The sequence below is a fragment of the Myxocyprinus asiaticus genome, chromosome 26, assembly GCF_019703515.2.
Source record: "Myxocyprinus asiaticus isolate MX2 ecotype Aquarium Trade chromosome 26, UBuf_Myxa_2, whole genome shotgun sequence".
In the NCBI taxonomy this organism is placed as follows: Eukaryota; Metazoa; Chordata; class Actinopteri; order Cypriniformes; family Catostomidae; genus Myxocyprinus; species Myxocyprinus asiaticus.
Window position 1 is genome coordinate 22,261,301 of NC_059369.1, and position 26,439 is coordinate 22,287,739.

At 38.0% G+C, this 26,439-nt stretch overlaps 1 protein-coding gene across 1 annotated transcript; it reads right to left on the reverse strand.

Moving 5' to 3' along the window:
• Positions 1–24,573, reverse strand: LOC127416705 (uncharacterized). The gene is made up of 3 exons (XM_051656212.1): positions 24,398–24,573; positions 16,870–19,811; positions 1–1,864 (listed from the first exon to the last, which is right to left on the reverse strand). The coding sequence occupies exons 2-3, from the start codon at positions 19,772–19,774 to the stop codon at positions 816–818; spliced, it is 3,954 nt and encodes a 1,317-aa protein (XP_051512172.1). The 5' UTR covers positions 19,775–19,811; positions 24,398–24,573; the 3' UTR covers positions 1–815.
• Positions 24,574–26,439: the final 1,866 nt, after the last annotated feature.

Consider the following 26,439-nt stretch of genomic DNA (forward strand, 5'->3'; position numbering starts at 1 on the left):
TTTCTATTAATCTCACACATCCATTAGAGGATATTACATTTCATCTTCTGCTTTATAGATAACAAAGGCACTTGACAAATTTAAACAATGAGCCAGGTAATTGTTAAATGTGGTGATAAAAAACAGGAAGACAAACATCATAAAACTCATGACAGCAGCAACTATAAAAAGATAATTCTGTAAACAGTAAAACATCTTGCTTTACAGCGTTCCCTTTGATCCCAATCACTCAACTGGAATGTGGATTACTTGGAATGTGTAAACTATATGATGAACATGATCCCTGCCATAAACATTTGCCAACATGTTTTCATTTTAAAAAGGGTTAAATCAGTTCACACACATCTTAGACAGGATGTCAAGTAAAATTAGTTAAGCTGTTTGGTTGCAAATAATAATTGAAGACTTACAAATTCAATGAAGATAACATTTGTATTCACATTTTCAAATTAATAGGTCTTGGGAGCAAAAAAACAGAAACAGACTCTCACAAAAGACGTTAATACCTTAAAGTTATAGTTCGCCCAAAAATTAAAGTCCTGTAATTACTTTCTCTTGTTCCAAACTTGACTTTCTTGCTTCTGTGGAACACAAAATATATTTATTTTTAATGAATTTCTTGGCCAATCTTCCATAATGAAAATCAGTGAAGACCTGGACTATCAAGTAAAACATTTTTAAAAATAAAATAAAATAAAAACAACAACCCAGGTTTGGAACAACATGAAAGTGAGTAAACAATGACAATGTTCAATTTTGAGAGAAATATCTCTTTATTAGCATCTAAACAAAGACGTAGGCATCACCATCAAGATTCAGTCCTCCACTTTCAGCCATCCTTTCTTATAATCTAAAAGCAGCTCAAGGTAGTACTGCCACTCTGGCTCACTATCATATTTGACCTCAAACACAGTTTTCAGTGGGTTAGTATGTGGCTCGTGGATACGTACCACCACTCCTATGTACCACACTTCTGTTTTGTCATTTTCCTCGTACAAGTGGCGGATCCTCTTCCCCACTAGGTCAGGATATCTGTTCTCCATGGCCAAATGGGCAGACTGCACAGCACAGCGCAAAACCCATCTGCGCTTGGAACTATGTTTTTTGGAGAGGTAGGGACGGTTTTGAGAGTATGAACTGTATATGCATGAAGTGACCTCCCTGTAAGTGTGGTGTCTTTTGTGCCTGGATGATTTGTGCTTCTTTTTCCTGTAAAGGCCATGGCCAACACTTCTGAATCTGTCATGTCCACGCAACTTTCCTTGATCATCCAAAGAATCCGTGACCTTCTGGTAACGAGTAACTCTGCCCCTATGGCCCTCATTGTAGAAGACCTTTCTAAGCTTGATGACCATGCTGGAGGGGCCCTTAGGCACACCCTGAGATTCTGTGGAGCTCGATGTCTGATTTCGATAGGACAGCGAAGGAGTGCTCGCCATCTCTTCATCACTGCTCTCTGAGGAGAGGTCATCGGAGGTCAACGGTCGTCCCCAGGAAGAATTTTCAAGCTCTTGCTGGGTTTCGTCTTCAATCTTTACCTCCACATGCACTTCTCTCTCATTGCAAGCCACAGGAGGTACTTCCCATTCTTGAGTATCGCAGGAATTGACAATGCTCCATCTCTCTGGTTCCTCAGTGAAATCTTCCTCTTGTGATGAACTGGAATCAGCCAAGAATGTCCTCTTAGAAGAAATCTTTACCCTGCCTTTCTTTTTCTTTAGACAATATGTATTAAGCTTCTTCACACTTGTAGTGGTTTCTGGTGTGAGTGGTCTTGAGGATCCTTCTGAGCAATTCACACAACTGCTAGATTCATCTGAGCTGTCTGTGCTCTCTCTCTTGTACGTTAAGCTGGTTTCTGCTCCTGCAGAAAAAAAAGAAAAAAAAACTGCATTCAGTATCAGCAGTTCTTGACAGCACACTATTCTAGCTAGATAACGGTTAGATCAATTTTGAGTTAAATTAAGCATGTAGGAGAGCCAGAATGATGGGGAGAGTGTGCTTCACAAGGGTTTATGAATTCCTAGAAGTGGGAGCAGACAAAGCTGAGGGCAACTTGACATATAAGAAGGGAGTTGTCTCCCTGCTTGGTTGATATGAAACAGAAAATATTGTGCGTTACAAATCAATTACCAGTACTAATAAATAAAAATAAAATAAATATGAGCTGAAATTACGTAGATTGATCTATATAAATTTATGTTAACATTTCTTCAGAGAGTCTCATATCTGTATTTTTTGACAGAGCTCCCCAGCTGCTATTCTTAATAATATTATATGAATTATAATATGAATTATTACTATTATTATTATTATACACGAGAAACTAGGCTCAGAAAGGGTAAATGGGTAAAGGGGCCATTCAGACCAAACATGTTTTTGCGCTAAAAAAAACTAGATGCAGTGCAATGAATAGAACAGAACGGTGCCTCGAGATGTGTTTGAGGTTCTTGTTAACCTGAAACATTGTCTAAAAAAAAAAAACTGTGCTACTGCATGAGACAGAAAAAAAAGAAAAAAAAACAGCAAGGGGTGTTGCAACAGTCAAAGTCAGCTGTCTAGCACATGTTTACATAGAACATTTTTTTAAAACGGATGTTGGATGCAAAAACATGTTGGGTGTGCTTTATACTTAAATTTATACAGATTGTTTCAATACACTTCGCATTTTCAAGGATCATACTTCTTTAAAATCGAATTAAGTTTTTTCCCCTGAGTAGAAAATTCACCCAACAATGTGTAGATAACATTGGCAAACAGTAGTTCTGAACATTAGTTGACACAGCTGCGCACGCTGTCAAAGACTGTCACTCAAAACGAGCCCATCACTGCTGCAGCATCATGCTCTTCAAACAAAGTGAAACACTTTCTTCGCTCTGCAGAGTAAAAAAAAGAATAGTTTCATCATGCATTGCCTTCATTTAACATCAAGACAAGTGGATATTTCAAGATTAAAATTGCAGCTCCAATTTAAAGCAGCACACTGAGGCAAGTTTTGGCTCTAATGATAACGCGGGCATTCCTGTGACATGGTGATGGTCATTTTCAGGGTGATTCAGTAAATATGGGCTCGTTACATCAGTTACACAAGTGTACATTTTAAAATCTGCAGCAATATATCAGTCCAGCATCCCGCATGTCATAAGCAGTATTTACGCATTTAACCTGCGCTCTCGCAGGTGTACTGGAAACTATCGCAGCTACTTCGGGCTGATTCACAGTATAAATCTATGTAAACAGCCACGTTAAGTGTAAATGCCTTTTGCTCTGCTGAACGTGTGATTGACAACTGGAGCGTAAACAGACAGCATTTTTGTACATGGTTCCCCACGCAGGCTGCGTACTCTGCATTTAGGGATCGGTGGTACGGTGTACAGAACTAATGATCTAAATTCTTTCGACACTGAAAACTGTACCTACACTGAACTAACAATTAAAAGCTATGAAATGGGCATTAATTTAACATGATCTTGCTTTGGTTTATATTTCCATGTGGGACATTGTTCATGTTTTCAGTGTAATAATTACTAGAAAGATTTCCAAACCTCTCTTCTTATTGACAAATGGAAAATGAAAATTCTCTAATCATTTACTCACCTTATGCCATCCCAGATGTGTATGACTTCCTTTCTTCTGCAGAACACAAATGAAGATTTTTAGAATTTCTCAGCTGTTTTGGTCCATACAATGCAAGTGAATGTGTGCCAACATTTTAAAGCTTAAAAAAAAAAAAAAAAAAAAAACAGCAGTCAGCATAAATGTAGTCCATAAGACTCCAGTTTAAATCCATGTCTTCAGAAGTGATATGATAGGTGTGGATGAGAAACAAATCACTTTTACGTTCTTCTCGTGTTTTTTGTGATTCACATTCTTCATGCATATCACCCCCTGCTGGGCTGGGAGAAGAACTTCTAGCAAAAAACGACAAATATTGATCTGTTTCTCACCTGCACTTATTATATTATATAACTTCTGCATAACATTTTTGGCACCCATTCACTTGTATTTTACTGACCTACAGAGCTGAAATATTCTTCTAAAAATCTTAATTTGTGTTCTGCAGAAGAAAGGAAGTCATACATATCTGGGATGACACGAGGGTGAGTAAATGATGAGAAAATTTTTGGGTAAACTGCCCTTTAAAGTGATAGCTCAGCCATAATTTAATATTCCGTCATCATTTCCCTATGTTGTTCCAAACCCGTGTGACCTTCTGTATTCTCTGTGGAACCCAAAAGATGTTAGACAGAATGTTAGGGAATGACAGTCTCAGTCACCTTTCACTTTAAAAAAAAAAAAATTATATATATATATATATATATATATATATATATATATATATATATATATATATATAAAAACAGTAAATGTTGACCAAGGCTAACATTCTGTCTAAAATCCCATTATTGTGTTGCATGGAAGAAAGTCATATGGGTTTGGAACAACATGATGGTGATGGCAGAATTTCCATTAATAGTAATAATAATAATTCTGTAATACATGTTAAATGTGTATTATGTAATGGTATGTAGGGAGTTAACATCCATTATGTCATTTGTGAAAGTAACGAGTTACTCACTACTTGAGTACTCTCTTAACTGGATACTTTCTTACTCAAGTTATTATTTATGTTAGCACTTTTACTTCTACTTGAGTAATTATTTTTGAAAGTAATTGTACTTTTACTTGAGTACAGTTTTTGGCTACTCTACCCACCTCTGATCCCAGGTGAATATTGCCATTGTTCCTAAGCAGATATGATAGGATTCTAGAATTAGGATGTTTTTGTAATACAGCCCCTGGGGCCGGCTGCACCAGCTGTGCGCAAGTTCAAACTTAGCCTAGTTGTGGCGTAAATGGGTACTAAGTCACAATTTATGCACTACTAAATATTTGAGCGGTGCACCATTAAACTGAGGTAGGACGTAACCCTACTTATAAACTAAATATTTACGGAAGCCTCCGACCAGACGTAACGGATGGAATAAAAAAGCAGACTGAGCTCATGTTTTGCGTGACAGACATCAATAATTTTGACATACATTATGATGTTGACATTTACGAGAGAGAGAGAAAAAAATATGTACTTTTAAGCGGCTCTTCAGCATGAAACTGACCTAATGGTGCAGATTTCAGGGTGTCACCCGGTGTCAAGTTCCAACACATTCAAAATATATATAGGATATTAAAATGAATAAATGTCTGTTTTTCCAGCCTGTTGTATTAGTATTTATTTATCACCCCTCATTTATTTTAAATACAGTTCCTATAATATTGTTATTTACATAGGGCAAATATATCAAATCACTTTTATTACATATCGTATTTTAATGGGGATATAATTTATTACAGCTGACAGTTACGTGAGCAAACGAGGTTTGAACATCAACCGTAACAAGATCAAATTGAAGTTCACGGCTTAACACTTCTGTGTATAAATTTGAAGGCTGCTTATTGGATAAATCCAGGTAAACGTCATAATATGCGACTACGCATGACTTTACGGAGAGCTTACGACCTACTAGCTAAGTCTTGCCTTAAGAATAGGTGGTGCAACCAAATTAAGCACCGACTTGGTTACAAACTAACTAGTAGTTACGAAGCCCTTAGTGTGAATTTTACGTCCTAACTTCCGTGAGAACTTACACACAGTTGGTGCAACCCTACCCTGGTCTCCAGGACACAAAAATGGATGTCCCACGAAGCCAGAATCTTGATACAGCATGTTTGAATGTATGCAAGCACAAATTAAATTTCAGAGCTAGACTGCCCTACAAAGTGAAAACGGAGAAACTATGCCAACATTGATAGCTTTAAAAGTGTTTTGATTATCCAGCAAAATGTGGATTATACAATAGTCTGTAGTTATCAGTGTGTCAGACGGGTTTGATGAAATGAGTAGTTACTGCGTTTTGCCTTTGCAGGGCAGTACAGCTGAAGGGAAGAAAGCTATTATATGGACCATTTTTTTGGTACTTCATGGTGCATTGCATTTTTTATTTGCATGGTAACATTCATTCAATTTAAAGGAAAAGAGCAGCAAACACTTGAAAAATACAGAAAGCAATATATATATATTTTTTGATTGACTCAGTAAGTGGTAAAAGTAAATGGTGACAGAATTTTGATTTGTGGGTTAACCATTCCTTTAATTGTTTGGGGTATTCACATAGATGTATACTAGCATTCCATCTGCATTATTTTGTAATTGTTGGTACACATGTCGAAATACAGCTTTAGGCAGTTGATTCATTTAAATTACTGACTTTAAAATTTTTTGAATAATTTTATTGATTGAATGGTTTTCCATGAAAGATTTTAATAGAAAGAATTTTCATGTTGTGTTATGTTGATTAAACAAAAGGAGGGATTGTAAGGGGAAAATAATTTATTTGTATTAATTCCATATCGTATGTAACTGTTGCCCTAGTTTTTGGGTTCTTCTATCAGTGTAGTTTCATTGCTATGTGCTATATAGCCTACTTAAGGAATATCAGAGGGATGGTTGAACTTCAAGAAATAATTAACGTGGGGGCCTGGGTAGCTCAGCTCAGCTGACTACCACCCCTGGAGTCACGTGCTCGAATCCAGGGTGTGCCAAGTTACTCCAGCCAGGTCTCCTAAGCAACCAAATTGGCCCGGTTGCTAGGGAGGGTAGAGTCACATGGGGTAACCTCCTCGTGGTTGCGATTAGTGGTTCTCGCTCTCAATGGGGGGCATGGTAATTTGTGCGTGGATCGCGGAGAGTAGCATGAGCCTCCACATGCTGGGAGTCTCCGCGGTGTCATGGCCAACGTGCCACGTGATAAGATGCGCAGATTGACTGTCTCAGAAGTGGACCCGGATTGAAGTAACCGCGCCACCACAAGGACCTACTAAGTAGTGGAAATTGGGCATTCCAAATTGGGATCAAAATTTTTTATTTTATTTTATTTTTTAAAGACAAATTAACAACAGACTTTATTACCAGTCAGTTTAAGCCAGGAGCCAGAGTGTCTTTTTTTTTATTTTTATTTAAACATCTCAGTGTCATGGGCTAGATTAGAATATACAGTAGGCAGTGTGTGACATAACCTCGATATGCGGTAAAAGTACCCAATCAGAGACTAAACTGGATGTAGTAAGATTGTTTCTGAAGTGGTAACCCATGTGTGATAAAATGTTTATTAGAAGACTTTTCTTGAATGGGAAACCTTTTCTCAGGCCTCACAACTTCTTTTTTTTTATGATGAAAAGAATCCAATTTCACGGTGTTATTTCTCTTTATTAATAAAATTCCCAGACAGTTTGGTCTCCTGTTTTGTGGTGAAAGAGACCACTAGACCACTCATGTTTGGTCTCTTTTCAAGAGTGTGTTTCAAGTCAAATAAAAAAAACTTCCATTCCGTTGCGCTCAATCTAGCCGTTTTTTGCATAATGTAGAAATAAGTCTTTTGGGAACACTCCCTTACAATACTCTAACTTTTCTGGTCACAAGTAAAACCCTACACCCATTTGAATTGGAGTGGAAGCATTCTTCTGGCTTAAAACAATGTTCACAAGGGCATACATAAAATACAACTGAAATCTGGTAAACAAATGTAAAAGCAACTTCAAGCCTCACTTAAAGGAAAAGTTCACCCAAAAATGAAAATGATAAAATTGGCATATATAAATTTCCTGGAGGTGCATGCTAGACTCAGCTGCACATCCTAGTACAGAAACTGATTGTGTGGAGCAGTGCAAGCTTGTTCATAATGCGTGACGCATGTCACAGGCATAATAAACAGAAGAGCGGATTTACTATACAAAGAATGGAGACATCACCCACAAGCAGTGAACCAGGCGTGCAAGTGATACGGGCAAGCTGCCATATCTTATCATTGCCCAAAAACACTCACTCACTTTCATCTGAACCACTGTCAAAAAGTGAAACTGTGCGAGAGAGACCCAGCATGTGCACGACAGAGACTGGAGGATCTGGATGTTCAGCAACCTGCAGACAGGTATACTTGTAGAGGTTGAACGGGAGCCAGAGAAAATAATAGTTTTGAGATTTTAAATTTCAGCATTCAATAGGTTTTATATCTGTATGTATAGTGTCTAATAATGTACTGGCATTGTACACTTAAGTTTCTTTTGCCAATAAAGTTTGATATGAATTGCATCCAATTATTAAAAATGTCCACTGTAAAATGGCAGAAGATTTTGCTCAAATTGAAATTACATGTCCATTGATTTTATGGCATATACACATATAGTTGAATCAAAGATTAATACCTATAAAAATTTGTCGAATTAACTCATGAACGAGAAAATGTTTTCTTTTATTTACCTTAATTCTGTAACAATTCTTATGTATAATATATAATCATCACTTGTATTCATTTCATGTATCCATGTTATTATACTTTATGCTTTATATTAAGGACGCATCTCTGTACGTATGCAAAGTGCATCTCTATATGTATTTTGCTGTGTATAGGAAGTTTTCCATACGTTGTTAAACCGAGGGGCCTCTCGATACAACTTTAGAATGAAGTCTCCTTCCTGTTAATGGTAGTGGAGGAATTTAAAGATTTGGTAGTCGGAACAAAAGTCCCCCTCTCTCACACTCTTCTTCATTTCCGACTTACATCTGCAGAGCTGTTTTCATCATGTATCCTGAACACATTAATTTCAGGCCCCAGCAACATAACAGCCATTAGATTGAGACCTCTCACTCTCACAGTTAACACTGCTCACTCTTATCTAGGCACGAAACAGACAGTCTTTACTTGTGAATAAACAATGCCTTCCTATATACACTCACTGAGCACTTTATTAGGAACACTATACTAATAATGGGAAGGGCCTCCCTTAGCTCACAAAACAGCCTCAATTGTTCGTGGCATGGATCCTACAATATGTTGGAAACATTCCTTTGAGATTCTGGTCCATGTTGACATGATCACAGAATTTCTGCAGATTTGTCAGCTGCACATTCATGCTGCAAATCTCCCACTCAACCACTTCCCAAAGGTGTTCTATTGGATGGGAAGGCCACTGAAGAATAGTGAACTTGTCATGTTCATGAATCCAGTTTGAGATTAATTTTTGCTTTGTGACACGGTGCATCATCATGCTGGAAGTAGCCATTAGAACATGGGTAAACTGTGGCCACGAAAGGATGCACATGGTCAGCAACAATACTCAAATAGGCCTTGGCATTCAAGCGATGATTGATTGGTATTAACGGGCCCAAACTGTGCCAAGAAAACTCTCCCCACTCCATCACATCTCCGCAACCAGCCTGAACTGTTGACACAAGGTAGGTTGGGTCCATGGATTCATGCTATTGGCGCCAAATTCTGACCCTACCATCTGTGTGAAATCTAGATTCATCAGACCAAGCTACATTTTTCCAGTTTTTAAGGGTCTAGTTTTGGTGAGCCTGTGCCAACTGCAGCCTCAGCTTTCTGTTCTTGGCCCAAATAAGTGGAACCCGACGTGGTCTTCTGCTGTTGTAGCCCATCTCAAACCAGCCTGTCTAGCACCAACAATTATGCCACAGTCTAAATCACCGAGATCACATTTTTCCCCCATTCTGATGGTTAATGATTAATAAATCAAAACTATGTTATATTTTAGCATCTTCAAAGTAGTCACCCTTTGCCTAGAATTTGCAGAAATGTACTCTTTACATTTTCTCAACCAACTTCTTGAGGTATCGCCCTGGGATGCTTTTTAAACAGTATTGAAGGAGTTCCCGCCTATGTTGGGCACTTATTGGCTGCTTTTCATTATTTTTTGTCCAAGTCAACAATTTCAAAACTTTTTTTTAAAATAAATTTTAGTTTTGTAATAAATTAATATGGTGGCACAATTATATTTTTGTCTACAAAACTAATTTCAAACATTTAAGCATACGCCTTCAGATCAAAAGATTTTTAAGATCATGAGAAACATTTCAGTCAAGTGTTTCAAAACTTTTGACCGGTAGTGTATATGACTGGAAAAATAGTCTTATATTCGACTGAAAGTCACAGAATGCAAAACAATGCAGGTGTGAAATGATTTAACTAATCATCTTGTAATGAATGTCACTTCAGTTCTACTTTGAGTATGAATTATCATATGCAGTAAAAGACAGAACAATATACAAGCACTGCAAAAGGTTTTGCCTTCTTAAAAAATTAAACGAGACAGCCTCGATGACGTATGCGGCCGATAAATGCGACCTCCGGAGGATGCAGCCTTCCAAACGAGACACAGCCTTTGTTCGTGTCTTGTCTGTCACTCTGTCGCCGTTTATTGTTTCCACCGGGTACCTAAAATGCTGCCACACAAATGATTTAAGTGGCGGGGGCATCTTCTATGCTAATTTCACCCTCACACTCCATCATGCTGATATCGTGAGACAGCTTTTCACCTCAACGAAAAATATCGTCACGTGTTAATATCACAAGATCTCGTCACACCCCTAGTACTCAGTACATTCGCATTAATCTTAATTTTTGTTTAGCTTAGAATCATTATTATTGTCACTGTTCAATATTCATTGTATTATTAAATTTCATTTATTATATCAATATTATCCCAATCATATCTCAGTTATCATACTTATACATTTACTAATTTTAACAATTTTATTAAATTTTATATATTCCTTCTGCAAATTCTCTGGTCATCTGAAATTACTTCATCTTCTGGAAGAATCACACATCAAACTATCTGCAAAAAAAAAAAAAAAAAATACATAAGTGAAAGATTTTACCTGTAATTTCTTGCAAGTTCTTTTAAACAAAGTATAAAGTAAATTTCTGATTTTTTTTAATGTTTGATGATGTAATGTATCATGTACCAAAATTTAATAGCAATCACAGAAAATTGTGCGATTAATTAGTTAAAAAAAATTATGGATTCGCAGCCCTAATATAAATGTGCACGCATGCGCACACACACACAAACACAACATTAAAACCACCTGCCTAATATTGTGTAGGTCCCCCTCGTGCCGCCAAAACAGCGCCAACCCGCATCTCAGAATAGCATTCTGAGATGATATTCTTCTCACCACAATTGTACAGTGCGGTTATCTGAGTTACCGTAGACTTCAGTCAGTTCAAACCAGTCTGGCCATTCTCTGTTGACCTCTCTCATCAAGGCGTTTCCGTCCGCAGAACTGCCACTCACTGGATGTTTTTTGTTTTTGGCACCATTCGGAGTAAATTCTAGAGACTGTTGGTTGTGAAAATCCCAGGAGATCAGCAGTTACAGATATACTCAAACCAGCCCGGCTGGCAACATCTTTTCCCCATTCTGATGGTTGATGTGAACAGTAAATGAGGCTCCTGACCTGTATCTGTATCATTTTATGCACTGCACTGCTGTCACACGATTGGCCGATTAGATAATCGCATGGATGATTGTTGGTGCCAGACGGCCTTGTTTGAGTATTTCTGTAACTGCTGATTTCCTTGGATTTTCACACACAACAGTCTCTAGAATTTACTCAGAATAGTGCCAAAAACAAAAAATATCCGGTGAACAGCAGTTCTGTGGACAGAAACGCCTTGTAGTTGAGGGGTCAACAGAGAAAGGCCAGACTGATTCGAACTAACAAAGTCTATGGTAACTTAGATAACCACTCTGTACAGGTGTTGGATAACATTTTTGCTTCAATAAAAAAATATAGATTTGAAAACTGTATTTTGTGTTTACTCAGGTTGCCTCTGTTTTATATTATCACATTTGAAGAGCTAAAACAATTTAGTATGAAAAATACAAGAAATCATACTTTTTCACAGCACTGTGTGTGTGTGTGTGTTTGTTTGTGTGTGTGATTCTGCTCAGGTGTTCAAATGTTTCACCCAATAGAAACAGGATTGGCTTAACAAGAACTAAATTTAAAGGGAACTTTGCATAAGGGTAAGTAAATGAGAGCATTTTCATTTTTGGGTGAACTATTCCTTTTAGAAACTTCAATAAGTAACTATGCAATATATCTAGTTACTTTAATGGGAACTCAGTATACATTATTAGTTCCTTTTAGAAGCATTATTTCCAGTCACTGCCCATAAGAACAGCAAGCCATTTGATGCAACAGCATAATGAAAAACAGCCACTGTAAAAGGTGTCAGAAATTAGCTAAAAGCATTTGCACATAGCAGAAAGAAAGAGCTTGGAAGCACTGAAGAAGAACAATGCATTAAGGTAAGGATGTCTGACGCAAGAAGGGGCATAACCCTCAAAAAAATAAGACAAGATCTAAAACAGCGAGTGAGAAATGTTACGGCAAGCATATAGCAAGCTTTTCCATCCCCCACCCTGCATTCCTCCAAATTAATACCAACTTCCTTCCCCCAGCCGAGATGCGTCAGAAACTGAAAGATATCCAAAGCCATAGCACTGTTCCGCTCCAAACTATATCTGATTAATAAACACCTGCAATAAAACTCTCAGTAAAAAAAAAAAAAAAAAAAAAAAAACTGACTGCAAGAGCAGTTAGAAGATATTGAAAGCCCTCTCTGCAACTGTCAAGAGATCAACTACAAACAAAAAGTTTGGCATGTGATTGGAGAGAAAAGAGGTTTTTGGGGGCAAAGTAATTAGGAAGGTACCTGGGCAATTTATGGACTCCATCTGTAGCAGTGGAATCTGCAAAAACAAATGTGTATCAAATCAAAATAAGTATGACAAAAGTATGATTTCAAATAAATAAATAAAGTGAGAATATTAAATGAGATATCACTACAGGTAAGCACTACTTATAGCTGATCCTAACGTAAAAAGTTATTCAAATAAAATAAATGAACTAGGCATACATCAAAATATTTTAAGTGACTGACCCTCCAAAGTAAACAACTGGTTTGTGCAAAGTTTTCATTATTATCCGTTTGTATAATTTTACCTTTTTAAATACAGCGAGTATTTTCCTGCAACTAGGAACTTCCAACAAGGCCACAAACTGAATAAAGGGCTCGACAATAAGGACTGCCCGATGGCCCGGGGCCAGTGTGAGAGAGATTCGGGCCAGTTGCTAGAACTGTCTCTTGCCCGATCGGGCCAGTGCTGCATTTATAACATTAGTGCAAGAAAACAACAAGTGAGAGAGCACAAAAATTACACTGAGCGAACCAAGTATTCTAACCGACGAGCGAGCGCGATTCTATTTAGCTCGCAAAGATGCGCGAGCGCATAATATACTGGACGTGCCAAGGCACTGTCGCGTGCAGACACCGAGCGCGCTCTCCTAGCACTGTCCTCGCTCTTTTCCAAGTGTCTTAGCAGCAGCTATTACCAATGTGTAGAAAATAGAAGGAAAAAAAAACCCACTTAATTAATTTCATAGCAGGATTGCACATCTTGTGCAACATTTTAAGTATCCCTGCACATTCTGTGTTCACAGTGTGCAAAATCCCCACATTTTCCGTTTTTACATGTTGGTGAAAAGCAGTAATCCACAGATTGGAACACAAAAAAAAAAATAAATAAATAAAAAAAAAAAAAAAAAAAAAATCAACAGTTTCATTCTGTAGGACTGAAAATCCATGTCTCTCCGTGCATATGTCTCATCATATCTCTCTGTGCAGCGTAGACTGTTTGATGGGCATGCGCTCTCAATAAGACACAGAGCGCTAGTTTTATTCCCACTGTAGTAAAAAAAAGAAAAAAAAAAAAAAGCACATTTTCTCTCATTAATTTGGCTTTAGAAATGAAGTGCCAAATGAAACATAATAAACTTTGTTAAACCCCAGTTATACAAGTGCCTGGAAATCACAAGCTGCTCAATATCCAAAATGTAAGTATAGATTTAATTAGGTTAGTTTCAAAATGTAATTATTAATTCAACATTATAATGGCATTTGATAAGAAAAGCAGCAAGATCACTATAGCTATTAGGCTATTATTATCAGAGCTGTTCAGCTGCAGGGTGAAGATGAATATTCAAAACTGTCTACTTCATATCATCCTCATTAAACACCAGTTACATTTATCATTTCTGGACCATACAGGTATTTTCTTTTTTTTTTCTTTTTTTTTGTATATCAGTCAGTGTTGGTCTTGTTTGGGTTGTCTGATTTCATGTTATATACACATTCTTAATTCACAGATTAGGCCTAATATCTCCCTAATGTACAAGTGCATCTCAATAAATTAGAATGTCGTGGAAAAGTTGTGAAACTGGTGTATTAAATAAATTCAATGCACACAGACTAAAGTAGTTGAAGTCTTTGGTTCTTTTAATTGTGATGATTTTGGCTCACATTTAACAAAAACCCACCAATTCACTATCTCAAAAAATTTGAATATGGGGACATGCCAATCAGCTAATCAACTCAAAACACCTGCAAAGTTTTCCTGAGCCTTCAAAATGGTCTCTCAGTTTGGTTCACTAGGCTACACAATCATGGGGAAGACTGCTGATCTGACAGTTGTCCAGAAGACAATCATTGACACCCTTCACAAGGAGGGTAAGCCACAAACATTCATTGCCAAAGAAGCTGGCTGTTCACAGAGTGCTGTATCCAAGCATGTTAACAGAAAGTTGAGTGGAAGGAAAATGTGTGGAAGAAAAAGATGCACAACCAACTGAGAGAACCGCAGCCTTATGATTGTCAAGCAAAATCGATTCAAGAATTTGGGTGAACTTCACAAGGAATGGACTGAGGCTGGGGTCAAGGCATCAAGAGCCACCACACACAGACATGTCAAGGAATTTGGCTACAGTTGTCGTATTCCTCTTGTTAAGCCACTCCTGAACCACAGACAACGTCAGAGGCGTCTTACCTGGGCTAAGGAGAAGAAGAACTGGACTGTTGCCCAGTGTTCCAAAGTCCTCTTTTCAGATGAGAGCAAGTTTTGTATTTCATTTGGAAACCAAGGTCCTAGAGTCTGGAGGAAGGGTGGAGAAGCTCATAGCCCAAGTTGCTTGAAGTCCAGTGTTAAGTTTCCACAGTCTGTGATGATTTGGGGTGCAATGTCATCTGCTGGTGTTGGTCCATTGTGTTTTTTGAAAACCAAAAGTCACTGCACCTGTTTGCCAAGAAATTTTGGAGCACTTCAGGCTTCCTTCTGCTGACCAGCTTTTTAAAGATGCTGATTTCATTTTCCAGCAGGATTTGGCACCTGCCCACACTGCCAAAAGCACCAAAAGTTGGTTAAATGACCATGGTGTTGGTGTGCTTGACTGGCCAGCAAACTCACCAGACCTGAACCCCACAGATAATCTATGGGGTATTGTCAAGAGGAAAATGAGAAACAAGAGACCAAAAAATGCAGATGAGCTGAAGGCCACTGTCAAAGAAACCTGGGCTTCCATACCACCTCAGCAGTGCCACAAACTGATCACCTCCATGCCACGCCGAATTGAGGCAGTAATTAAAGCAAAAGGAGCCCCTACCAAGTATTGAGTACATATACAGTAAATGAACATACTTTCCAGAAGGCCAACAATTCACTAAAAATGTTTTTTTTATTGGTCTTATGATGTATTCTAATTTTTTGAGATAGTGAATTGGTGGGTTTTTGTTAAATGTGAGTCAAAATCATCACAATTAAAAGAACCAAAGACTTAAACTACTTCAGTCTGTGTGCACTGAATTTATTTAATACAAGAGTTTCACAATTTGAGTTGAATTACTGAAATAAATGAACTTTTCCACGACATTCTAATTTATTGAGATGCACCTGTATATTACATGTCACAACCAATTGGTTGTGACATGTAATATACAGGTGCATCTCAATAAATTAGTATCTTCTCAGAGATACTTATGTTTATTACATTCAGCCAATAATCACATCTTTAACTCAGTGATTCAATCTTTGATCCTGTGTGTGAATACACTACACATGGCCAAAAGTTGCATGACAGCATGACTAGACGGGTGACCGAAAATCCATCATCTGCACAACAGAACTCTTCACTTAAAAACTCGTGTAAATGGCAGGACGGCTGAGGTTAATGATGTATTTATGAATTTATATCTGTAAAGCGCTTATATGGGATTACATAAGGCATAAATCATATCTTGCAAATTATAAATGTGATTCAGTTTGGGGGGACATTGTCTTAAAAACATAATATATGTAAAAAAAATAATTATCTTTAGACACATTTTTAAAGCCATGATGGTAAAAACAGATATTTATCATTTTTGTGTTGGGGCCAGTGAAAATTTTGGCAGGGCCAGTAAAAATCTGAAGCACTGGCCCAACCGGGCCAGTAGAAAAAATCCTTAGTGTTGAGCCCTGTGAATACAACAGCAAACAAGACAAACATCCAAGAGACAACACAACCTGATAGCTCTGCATACTATAGAAATGTGCAACTGAAATTTAAGGTTACTAAAATGGTAACAAAGTTTCGGTTACACTCATGAATCCTTCTAGTGTCTATTTAGCATTTCTGAACAAGCCTAAATTTCCTCAAGTAACACATGAACAAAATAAACAAGTTTTTAAAATGTCTTCTGCCCTTCTTAATTTAGAGAATCCCGTTATATCACCATAAAAATGTGGACCTCTAATCTGATACTCAAGAGTGCTTCCTATTATTGAATATGCCACAATGTGTGAAGCCACCGAGAAAACCACCGGGAAAAAAATCCACCATCACCTTAGTCCTAGACTCAAAAAAATAAATGAGGATAATAAAATCATTAAGAAATAAAAATACAATTGAAACAAGATAACTGAGGTATGCAAATCATTATTAAAAGGAGTTCTCCCCATCATATCAAATGCAACTTACAATTTTAGTTACATTGAAAATAAAGGCTATTCTCGCACATTGCAGTTCAACACTTAATACCATTAGTCAAACGCAACCCCTCCAGTACTTTTACATTTTGTATAATCAAAGGAGGCCTTAAGCTGATAAAGGGTCAACCATCCAACACTTACCAAGGAACTTGCAGACATTGGCATGGTAGAGAAGGTTGAGAACATCAGGGTAGATATCTGGCAGATGTTTAAGGGACAGAAGCCTCCGGAGTTTAGAAGAAAAAGCCTTTCGGTGGAGTTGAGTCAGTTGTCTCTCCTCTGACAGGGTGGTGGGCCTGAGTTCCACCCGATGCTCCAGGAGGACCTGGTCTATGAGTGTGCCCTGAACCTGAGGAAACAGCACCTCTTTCACCACCAACATGGGAATGAACACTGCACCTGCCCTCATTACATGAGGAAAAGGACATTCACAGCTTTCAATGTACTTCTGAAGCTGGCCAACAACCTTCCTTAGAGCCATCACCATATCTTCACCTTTTAGCCATATCGCCCTCATTCTGGACCCTAAAAGGCAAGAGACTCTTCGAGTTTTGCTTGGATTAGAGACTGATTCTCGAAGGTCCTGTTTGGATAACCAGTCCTTAAGCTCTTGACATGAGGTTTGAGTAACACAGTTATATAAGAGTCTACAGAGGGACTGATGAAGCTCCATAAACTGATGACGGGCATGTTTGCTGCTACTTATGATAGGCTTTGCCTCCACAGGAAACTGAGGAACCTCAACAGATTGGGTTTCTGGCGCTTTTAGGACCTCAGGGATGACGATCTTATAATTTGACAATTTAAGGCAATGTGGGGGGATTTTACTGAGGGAGAATTTGGTCAATAAAGGTGGCACTGGAGGTCTTGAGGGCAGCAAAGGAACTGGAACAGATTCCACATTGTCCTTCACAGCTTGATTTGACTTGTATGTGGCTGGACATTCTGACTTTTCAACTAAGGGTGGATTGCTTTCTTCTTCAAAGTCACTCTTTATCACAACGTTGCAAGGCACAGAGCCAGATATACTTGAGTTCAACTCCCCTTGCTCTTCTTTGACCACAGAAATGTGATCCTGATGATTCACCTCCTCAGTGATGCTCACTTTCATTTCTGACTCATCTGGATCCAGTTTTTCTGTTTTGATCTTCACAGTCTCTGGTGTTTCAATTGGACTGTTACTGTTAGCTGGTGACGTTTGAGCTTCAAGTTTCAAACTGAGCACATTTTCACCAGAATTATACTCTACATCACTGTTTTTAATTTCTGGCTCTTGTTCAAGTCGTGCAGCCTCAGGCTGTGGCTTTGGACTTTTTGAGCCACCTGGTGGAGGCAACATGCCTGAAGCTTCAAAATAGATTTTATAAGGAGCTAAGCTAAAAACTTTATTAATAACTGGCATTGGTGGGGAGGACGGTGACTGAGGCTCATCTGGCTGCTCATGGGTTGTATCCGTATTATTTTTTTTCCTGGGTATGTCAGATTCACTAATGTTTTCACATTCCTCTCGGTGTCTTTTAGATGGTGAAACACTGTTGGGTGGATCAGCTACACAATGCCCATGAGACATGAGAATATTGCCAAATTCTATGCCACCGTCTACAAGTAAGCCATTTCCAGCTATCTCCAAGTGCTCACGGCTAGGCCTCTCGGCAGCTGTGTTATTGAGACGTCTGTAGTGGGCCGGTGTGGGTTGGAAAGCCCCAGAAGTTCCAGACTGTAGACAAAGCTCCCGAGGGGAGTCAGGTGTCTGCACCCTTCGTTTAGAGAAATCAAGAGGTCGCTCTGACTGATGCGTGGAGAAAGGTGGACATGGCCTCTCGTGCAAGAATGCTGAGTTACTATTTAAATGCACTCCATATGGATGATAAGTGGGAAAGTTTGTGATCAGTGGATGACATGGACGGACAGCAGAGCAGGAATTTGACATATTGTACGAATCAGGCAGTGGAGAATGTATCTGACATATATGACCATGCCGAGTCTGCTTGTCTGTAAAAACATTGGGATCAGCTCTGTAAGCCTCAGTACCATTCTGATGGTAATCGATGATGGGACATGGAGGCATTGGTGTGCATTTAGAAACATGAGAATGATCCTGACATACCTTTGAAGGAACACCACAGTGCATCAATTTCCCTGTCTCATAAGCAGGGGGAAGACCCTTGTATATTTGTGGGTATATTGAGGAATGCTGGCAGTACTCTGATGTGGAACCAATATATGGATATGTAGTGTTATAGGTATAGCTACTATGACTTGGCTCCATTAAAGGAAGTGACCTCCTGGGTCCTTCTGATCTGATAATTTGGTAACCCTCTGTCTTTCTATCCTTTAAAGGTACTCCCTCAGTGCCATGCGCCAAATGCAACACCCTCTGCGGTGCCAATGCATCCTGGCCCTTTTTATGCAGGTAAGCCAGATGACTGAAATGTGCAGCCCATTCATCTTCATACATATGAGGAGACATTCTTTGTGGCCCATGTTCGACGCCATAGTTATGGCCTGCATTACATCCACGCTCAGCGCAGCAGGGGCTATGACCATACACAGGTCTTGGAATAGCCAACCCAACACAGTTTTCTGCAGCTGTGGAGGATATGCCGGACCCTCCAATGTGATGCTTGGAAACAGCCACTGGTGAGATGACTCCAGCAGCTCTGGGACTGTGTCGTCTAGGACTACTGGCATAACAGGCCAACCTTTCCTTTGTTGCCAACTCATGCTGTACAGCAGAGTGGCCACCATCCACAGGGAAAGACATATTTTCAGGTCTATAAATGGCTGATGAATGAATCCCTGGGCTCGATCCATTTTTTACGCAGGTCTTAGAAGGGCCCCATGGAGAGGGAAAGTCAAGGGCATCTTGTCCGCTGACAGAGTAAGAGAAATAGGTCCTGCTGTTTGGTAGAGCTTTGTCGTGGGTATACCGGGCTAGGCTGTCTTCTTTGGGGAGTCCCGCAGTGACTACTGTGCCCACTGTTACTTCCATCTTACTTTGGACTAGAGGGTCCATGAAGCTCCGTACCTGCTTACTGCTCATCATGGACTCCTGGCTGTGGCTTGACCAAGCTAAATCATAGCTATAAAAAAATAAGAAAAAAAAATTTGTTTTGATTCTTAATTTTACAGTTAAAGTTCTCCCCCGAAAATTTTTTATGGAGCATAAAGCTCAGTCACCATTTAGTCACCATTTCCATAGAATTAAAGTGAATGATAACTAAGGCTAGGGCTGGGCGATTAATCAAATATTATTTTCAATTACGATTCTGACTTCCAACGATTATGAAACAAGATAATCGAGATAAAACTATTATTGTGCCACATTCCGTTTTGTAATGAAACACATTATATCTTTAAAGCATCCTTTCTTAAAATTCAAATAAGGAAGCGGGTTATGAAAAACTCAGAAACTGGCATTTCTCTGTGCGCTCAGCGCCGCGTCTATGAGTTGCGTGAAGTGACCAGGGAAGAGATTTAATCTTCTCCCAGCTGATGCACACTCTGGCGCGAGGACGCTAGTCACTCATGTGTTTGCTGCAGCTAGATTATAACGTGATGGCTCGCAATGTAGTGAATCATAATATGTCACGTTCACTGCGTGTATCATATCAAGAAGAAAATCGCCAATACGCAGCTCTATTAGAATAGAAAGTTTGTTTTTTGCGAGTTAAAGATGGATCGAAGTGAACAAAGGTGAGAGAGTGTAGTCTTATCTAGTGGTCGATCAATATATGGCTGAGGCCGATAAATCGGCCAATATTCTGAATTTTTTCATTATCGGCATCTGCTGATAAATTTTCCCCTTTGGCCAATTTGTTTCTTGAGGGCGCCGAGAATCACCTGCTTGCATGTGAAGCGATGGAGACATGTAAACGACCAGTCGGATTTGTTTTGTTGTTACGTGCCATTGCGTGTGCAACACAGTGTTATTTAAACGGTCCACATATCAGAGCCACGGCAGACACATTTGAGCTCAAAAAGTTCGCCTTTTTCATTCTCCCCCTCTCTCCTCAACAGCTCCCTGTGACGTTTAACGGTCTTGTCTAAAGATAAAAAAGCAAATATCAATAAAACTTCTATTATATACCGTCTGCAAATATGCAGATACCTTTTTTTAAATTCACGAACCTCATGAAAATCCAGCGTTTTCTTCCCATCGAGCACTCATCTAATATCTTCCTCTGAAATGCGTATTCCATAAGCCAGAATCAAAAACTTCAGAATCTGGATCTGCATGAGCGCGTGAGTGCAACTTCAAAGTAAAAGCGCTTCACGTATGCTATAAGTAAATGTCTTATTCACTATGCACTGCATGTACAATTGGTTTGATTTGGTATTTTTTTGAGAAAATGCGATTGCTAACGTGGACATGCCATCCATGGTTGCTGGACTACTGTGTGTACAGTTATTTCCTTCTTCCTAATATATTAACAATTTCTTCATGTGCAAATAAATTACTAAAATTTGATGACTAAACATAAATCGGAAGAAACTGCCATCTACCATTTAAAATACAATATAAATTTATTTGATTTTTTTTTTTTTTTTACAAAGTTACATTTCAGTGTGAAATTGAGTAAATATAGAGCTAAATAAAATGTTATTCATTTTGTTTAGCAATTTTATGTTCTTTACTATATTAAATTATGTTATATATCAGCATTGTATCGGCCACCTTGCTCTCTGGATATCAGCATCGGCCATTAAAAAACCCATAACGGTCCATCACTAGCCTTAGCCCATTATACACTGGAAAAAAATACATTTTTGATTAGTCTTTTTTGGCTTGTTTTCCAAAATAATATCTAAAACTCCTTTAAAACAACGTACATTTACTTTAGGAGCTATACTGCAAAAGAAAAATTTTTGAATACAATACTTAATCAGGGCTCGACATTAACGCTTGTCTGCTTGTCCAGGGACAAGTGAATTTTTGAAGGGGCAAGTGAAAGAGAATTTTACTTGCCCTACCGGACAAGCAGACTGATTAAAATGCCAATAACAAAAAAAATAACCATCTATATTTGTGATAGCCTAGGCCTGTGTTACTCATTAGAAAGGTCATATTCTTAATCTGCTGTTGAAAATCCAGAGTGCGTAATTTTAGCTGTGCCCTGTTTGATTGACAGGCGGCGTATGTGTGTGTGCAGAACATGCATTCCGAAAATGCTCGCGCTAATGCGCACCTGAACGGTCAAATACATTTCAAAATTCCACCAAAATGCCCATCTTGGTGAGGTATTCATGTAAACACAGTGAGTTGTCTCTAATGTGAACATAAACAGTGGAGAAAAAAGCGGATTTGTATTAAAATGTCAGACTTGTAAGTGTAACTATAAGCTAATAGACCTGCTGCTGTCTAGTGTGTCATTATAATCAAACAACCACAACAAGAAAATGAGAAAGCACTCACACTTGTGTAGCAAAAAAGTGAAAACTGAAAGAACGCATTTTTTAAAATACATTTTTGTGACATGAACTTGAAAAAAAATGTAGTTAATTTTAAAAGCTATTTTTTAATAAAACATTTTTTTCCCTCCGATCATTTTCAAACAGATTATGAGGTGGGGGGTGCGAATGTTTTCTTGTTTCAAAGGGGAGTGTGGTCAAAATTGAGAACAAATGGGACAATGTATCCTGAAACTTTTAAAACCTTGTGACCTTTCAAATTTGTCTGTATGCTTTAACATAAAGCATATATTAGCTATACCATTCCCCCACAGTGATGCTCCCCTAAGAGCAAGGAGAGCATAATGATGCTCACAGGAGGGTAACATGCGTGAGTTGAGAGTGACAGTCCACCTGGGATTTCAGTGGTTCACTTGGGGCTTCAAAGTGATGAAATAACCCATAACATCTTTCAGCACACAATGGCTGCGTGTAAAAACCTAGTGGGCTTCCCACCTATACAGAACTTTTTGAGCAATCATACGTACATGTTGCATTTTGATAGTATAGTATATTTTTATTAAACATATAAAAGATATTTGCAGAATGGCCTGGGCATTATATAAACCAGAAAGCTTTGAAGGCTGCATGGCCTATGTGACTATGTTATGAGAAACCTTGAAGGTTGAACATATGCTATTTTATCTCACCTCAGCAATATTACACAGAATGGTACACAGTGGAGAAAGCATTCTTCAAGCACTGGATGGTACAATCATTAGTCAAACTACTCTATTCTGTTTACATGAAATGTACACTTTTTTGATAAATGGGATTAAATGTTTTTTTTTTTTTTGTTTTTTTTAATATACTAGCTGCCGGGATTCCACCATTAAAAAGAAGCCAGAAGGTCTGTTAAATAATGGTGGCAAAGAGATGGAGAGGGGATGCACGCCTATTGGCTAAGATAACAGAAATGTATGTTTATTGGCTAAAAGATAACAGAAACGATGATCCGCTGGCATCTCAGCTTTGCTTTGTTCAATAAAGTCTAACCTTTGACATCTGGAACTCCTTGAGTTCGAGAGTTTTCTTGCAAAGAGGGAAAAGACTTAAATATTCCACGACAATAGCATCTCTGTTAAAAAGAACTGAAAACTCAGGGCTCAACAATAAGGATGACCCGCTGGCCCGGAACCAGTGTGAGAGTTTCGGGCCAGTTCATGGAATTGTCCCTTTCGGGACAGAATTGTATTGTGATTATTGATCGTGCACAAGTTTTAATGCCCAGCAAACTTGAATAAATTTGGTTTTCTGGGACGTGTTGCTGCAAATACTGATTTAAACTTGTAAGCCAGGTAATTTTTTCTAGCTGCCTGTAGATGAGGCTTTATCGATGTTGCCAGAATTATTTGTGACAGTCTTGCACGAATACGTTGTATCCAAATTCAACTATCATGGATTATAGCAGTTTGATTTCCAGCTGTGATTGCAAATTGGCTATTGTTTTTAGTTTTTTTGTAAAGAAAGTTTAAAATTTAATGAAAAAAAAAAAAATCAATACTTTCAACATCTGCCAGGGGGATGCTAACAGTAAAATTATGAGTAAATTATTTGTGATAGGGCCAGTTAAAATAGCAACTACTAGCCCGATTGGCCCAGCTGAAATAAATTCTTATTGCTGAGCCTTGAAACCACTAAACAGTTCCTAAAATGCGTTAAAAAACACTATACTTTAAAAAGAATAAATAAAAAGCAGTTTAGCGAACTCTAGCGAATTGAGGACAAGACTCTATTGTGGGTGCGAGGCGGACATGCAAATGCATTCACGCAAATACATTTTTAGTGGAGACACCATTTTGGACACACTTTTTGTAAGGGTTTGGTTAACTTCCGTCAACATTTAGTTCAAATAAAAACTTCTGTACGACTGAAATTAGTTTGAGAAAAAAAAAAAAAAGTACTGCAAAGCGTACCGAGCGCGAAACATTAAGACAGTTCGTCGTGATCCATCATACATTTCTAAAAGACTTATGTTTGTTTGTTTTCACATAAATCTTCAGATTGTAAAATGAGATAGATGACAAACCGCAATTGATCTCACGCGGTCTCATGGTCCAATGACAAATTACACGCAAAACCGTAACAAATGGAATTTTGTCAGCTATCATCAATTAATAAAATAATCTTCGCCAAGCAAAGACACATAAACGTAAAGTTTGTAATTTATTTTCACTTTTTAATAATTCCTAAGCCAGCCTTTTGCGTCAAAACTCACCTCACGCACTGAAATTCCTATCCGTCCCCGCCAATCCACTGCAAATGAAACATTCCAATTTCCAAAATATGACCCAAATGGTTTGGAAGCGGATGAAATGTTTTACCAGAGAGCAAAGAAGCATGCTTTCACGGACAGCTACAGCACATTAAGCAAAAGGTTTTTTCGCATTACCAGTAGAAATATGTTTGTGGCCGCACGTTCAGCCAATCAGAAGGCGACAAGAAGAAGAAAAGGCGGGGCTTCGGAACAGAGGCGGCAGCATGAGTGAGTGTATGGTACAAGCATAAGCATAAAGTTGCAGCGTTGAAACGGGTGCAGATTAGTAATAAAAAGGTTTATGTATACATAAAAGAGACAAAATAAACACTTTTGTGCAACAAAAGTCAAAAGTCTTGGGAGAAAGCCTATATTTTGCATTCTTTTCCAATTTAATAAACTTTTAACACCTTTAATAACAAATGAAATGAAAGTTTAATGAAAAGTTTTATTGAAAAATGTACATTAATTTCAACATTTCTTATTTTGGTATGTTCCTCTTGTTTTAATGACACCATGCACTCTGCTTAAAGGGATAGTTCACCCCAAAATGAAAATTCTCTCATCGTTTACTCACCCTCATGCCATTACTTTTATGAAGGCTTTATGTGCTTTTTGGAGCTTCAAAATGTTGGCACCCGTTCACTTGCATTGTATGGACCTACAGAGCTGAAATATTCCTCTAAAAAATTTTGTTTGTTTTCTGCAGAGGAAAGAAAGTCATACACATCTGGGATGGCATGAGAGTGAGTAAATGATGAGAGATTTTTCATTTTGGGATGAACTAATATAGAATATTTTTATAAAATTGAACATAAATTAATCTAGTATAATCAATGTAAATATAGCCATTTTATTCTACAATTACGTATTTCTGATGGTCAAGCATGTATCTTACTGTGTGTGTCTGTGTAGAGGCCTGTGTAGGAATGGAATGTGGCCACATATGGTAAACTGCTCACATATGGTAAACTGAGTTACCTGTTTTGACACTAGAGAAAATATATACTGAGGCCCCTCCACAGAGGTTTCCTATCCACTTCTTAAAAAAACAAAGAACACCACTCTGTGGAGTCACAGAACAAAATGATAAATAAAAGTGACATGTATGGAAAGTATTAGCCACGCCTTAGTAGATCAGATGTTTATAAGCTCTGGGTAGAAACCCAAATGCTTCAGTTGCTCTGCAGACAATTCGGCTTATTTATCTCTGATCATAAAGTCTATCTTCTGGCATCAAAACCCCATGACTTTGAGAATGATTTTTCACAGAGTTGGCAGAAGCCACGACACTACTTCTGTAATGGCATTAACTTTTAATGGTGTGGACTCTGGCAATTTTTTGCAAAATCCCGGCATGATTTGAAATGTCCCAAAGAGCATTTAATGTGCTTCAATGTAAGGAAGGAAATCTAACCTTTTGTACAAAGGAGTTAACATGGTCAATGTCAAAAATTAGCTTACATTTTATTAGTGAATAAAATAGTGGAGAATCTTAAATGTAAATATATTTTTTCTTAATTTTTTTTTTTTTCAAAACCCAAAAACTTTCAGTTTATTTCCAATTTAAAAAAAAAAAAAAAAAACATTTGTAATGTTGTGTCATACTTTTAGACATCACTGTATATTTGGATCTACATGGAGGAATATTGTGTATGCCAGGTATGGTATATTTTCATTTAATCATTTAGTATGTAACTATATGAAGTGATTATAGTGTGTTTTATGCATATAAATTGAAAGAGTTATGCTTTTGCTAGTGTGAAAGAAAATATAATAGTTAGGTACTTTGCAGCTAGAAAAAGCATTATGTTTATGGTATTGTGATCATGAGTTCAAATGGAACATCCTGTTTTTGAGCAAAAGACAAATGTCTCTTTGTTATAAAGAGCATACTCCTTATTATCTGATCATATGACAAACTTGGAGTAATATAGAATGTACACAAATGCATCCTAAAATATATTTTGCTGATATCACATGGAAATCTGCTAAGGAGAAAA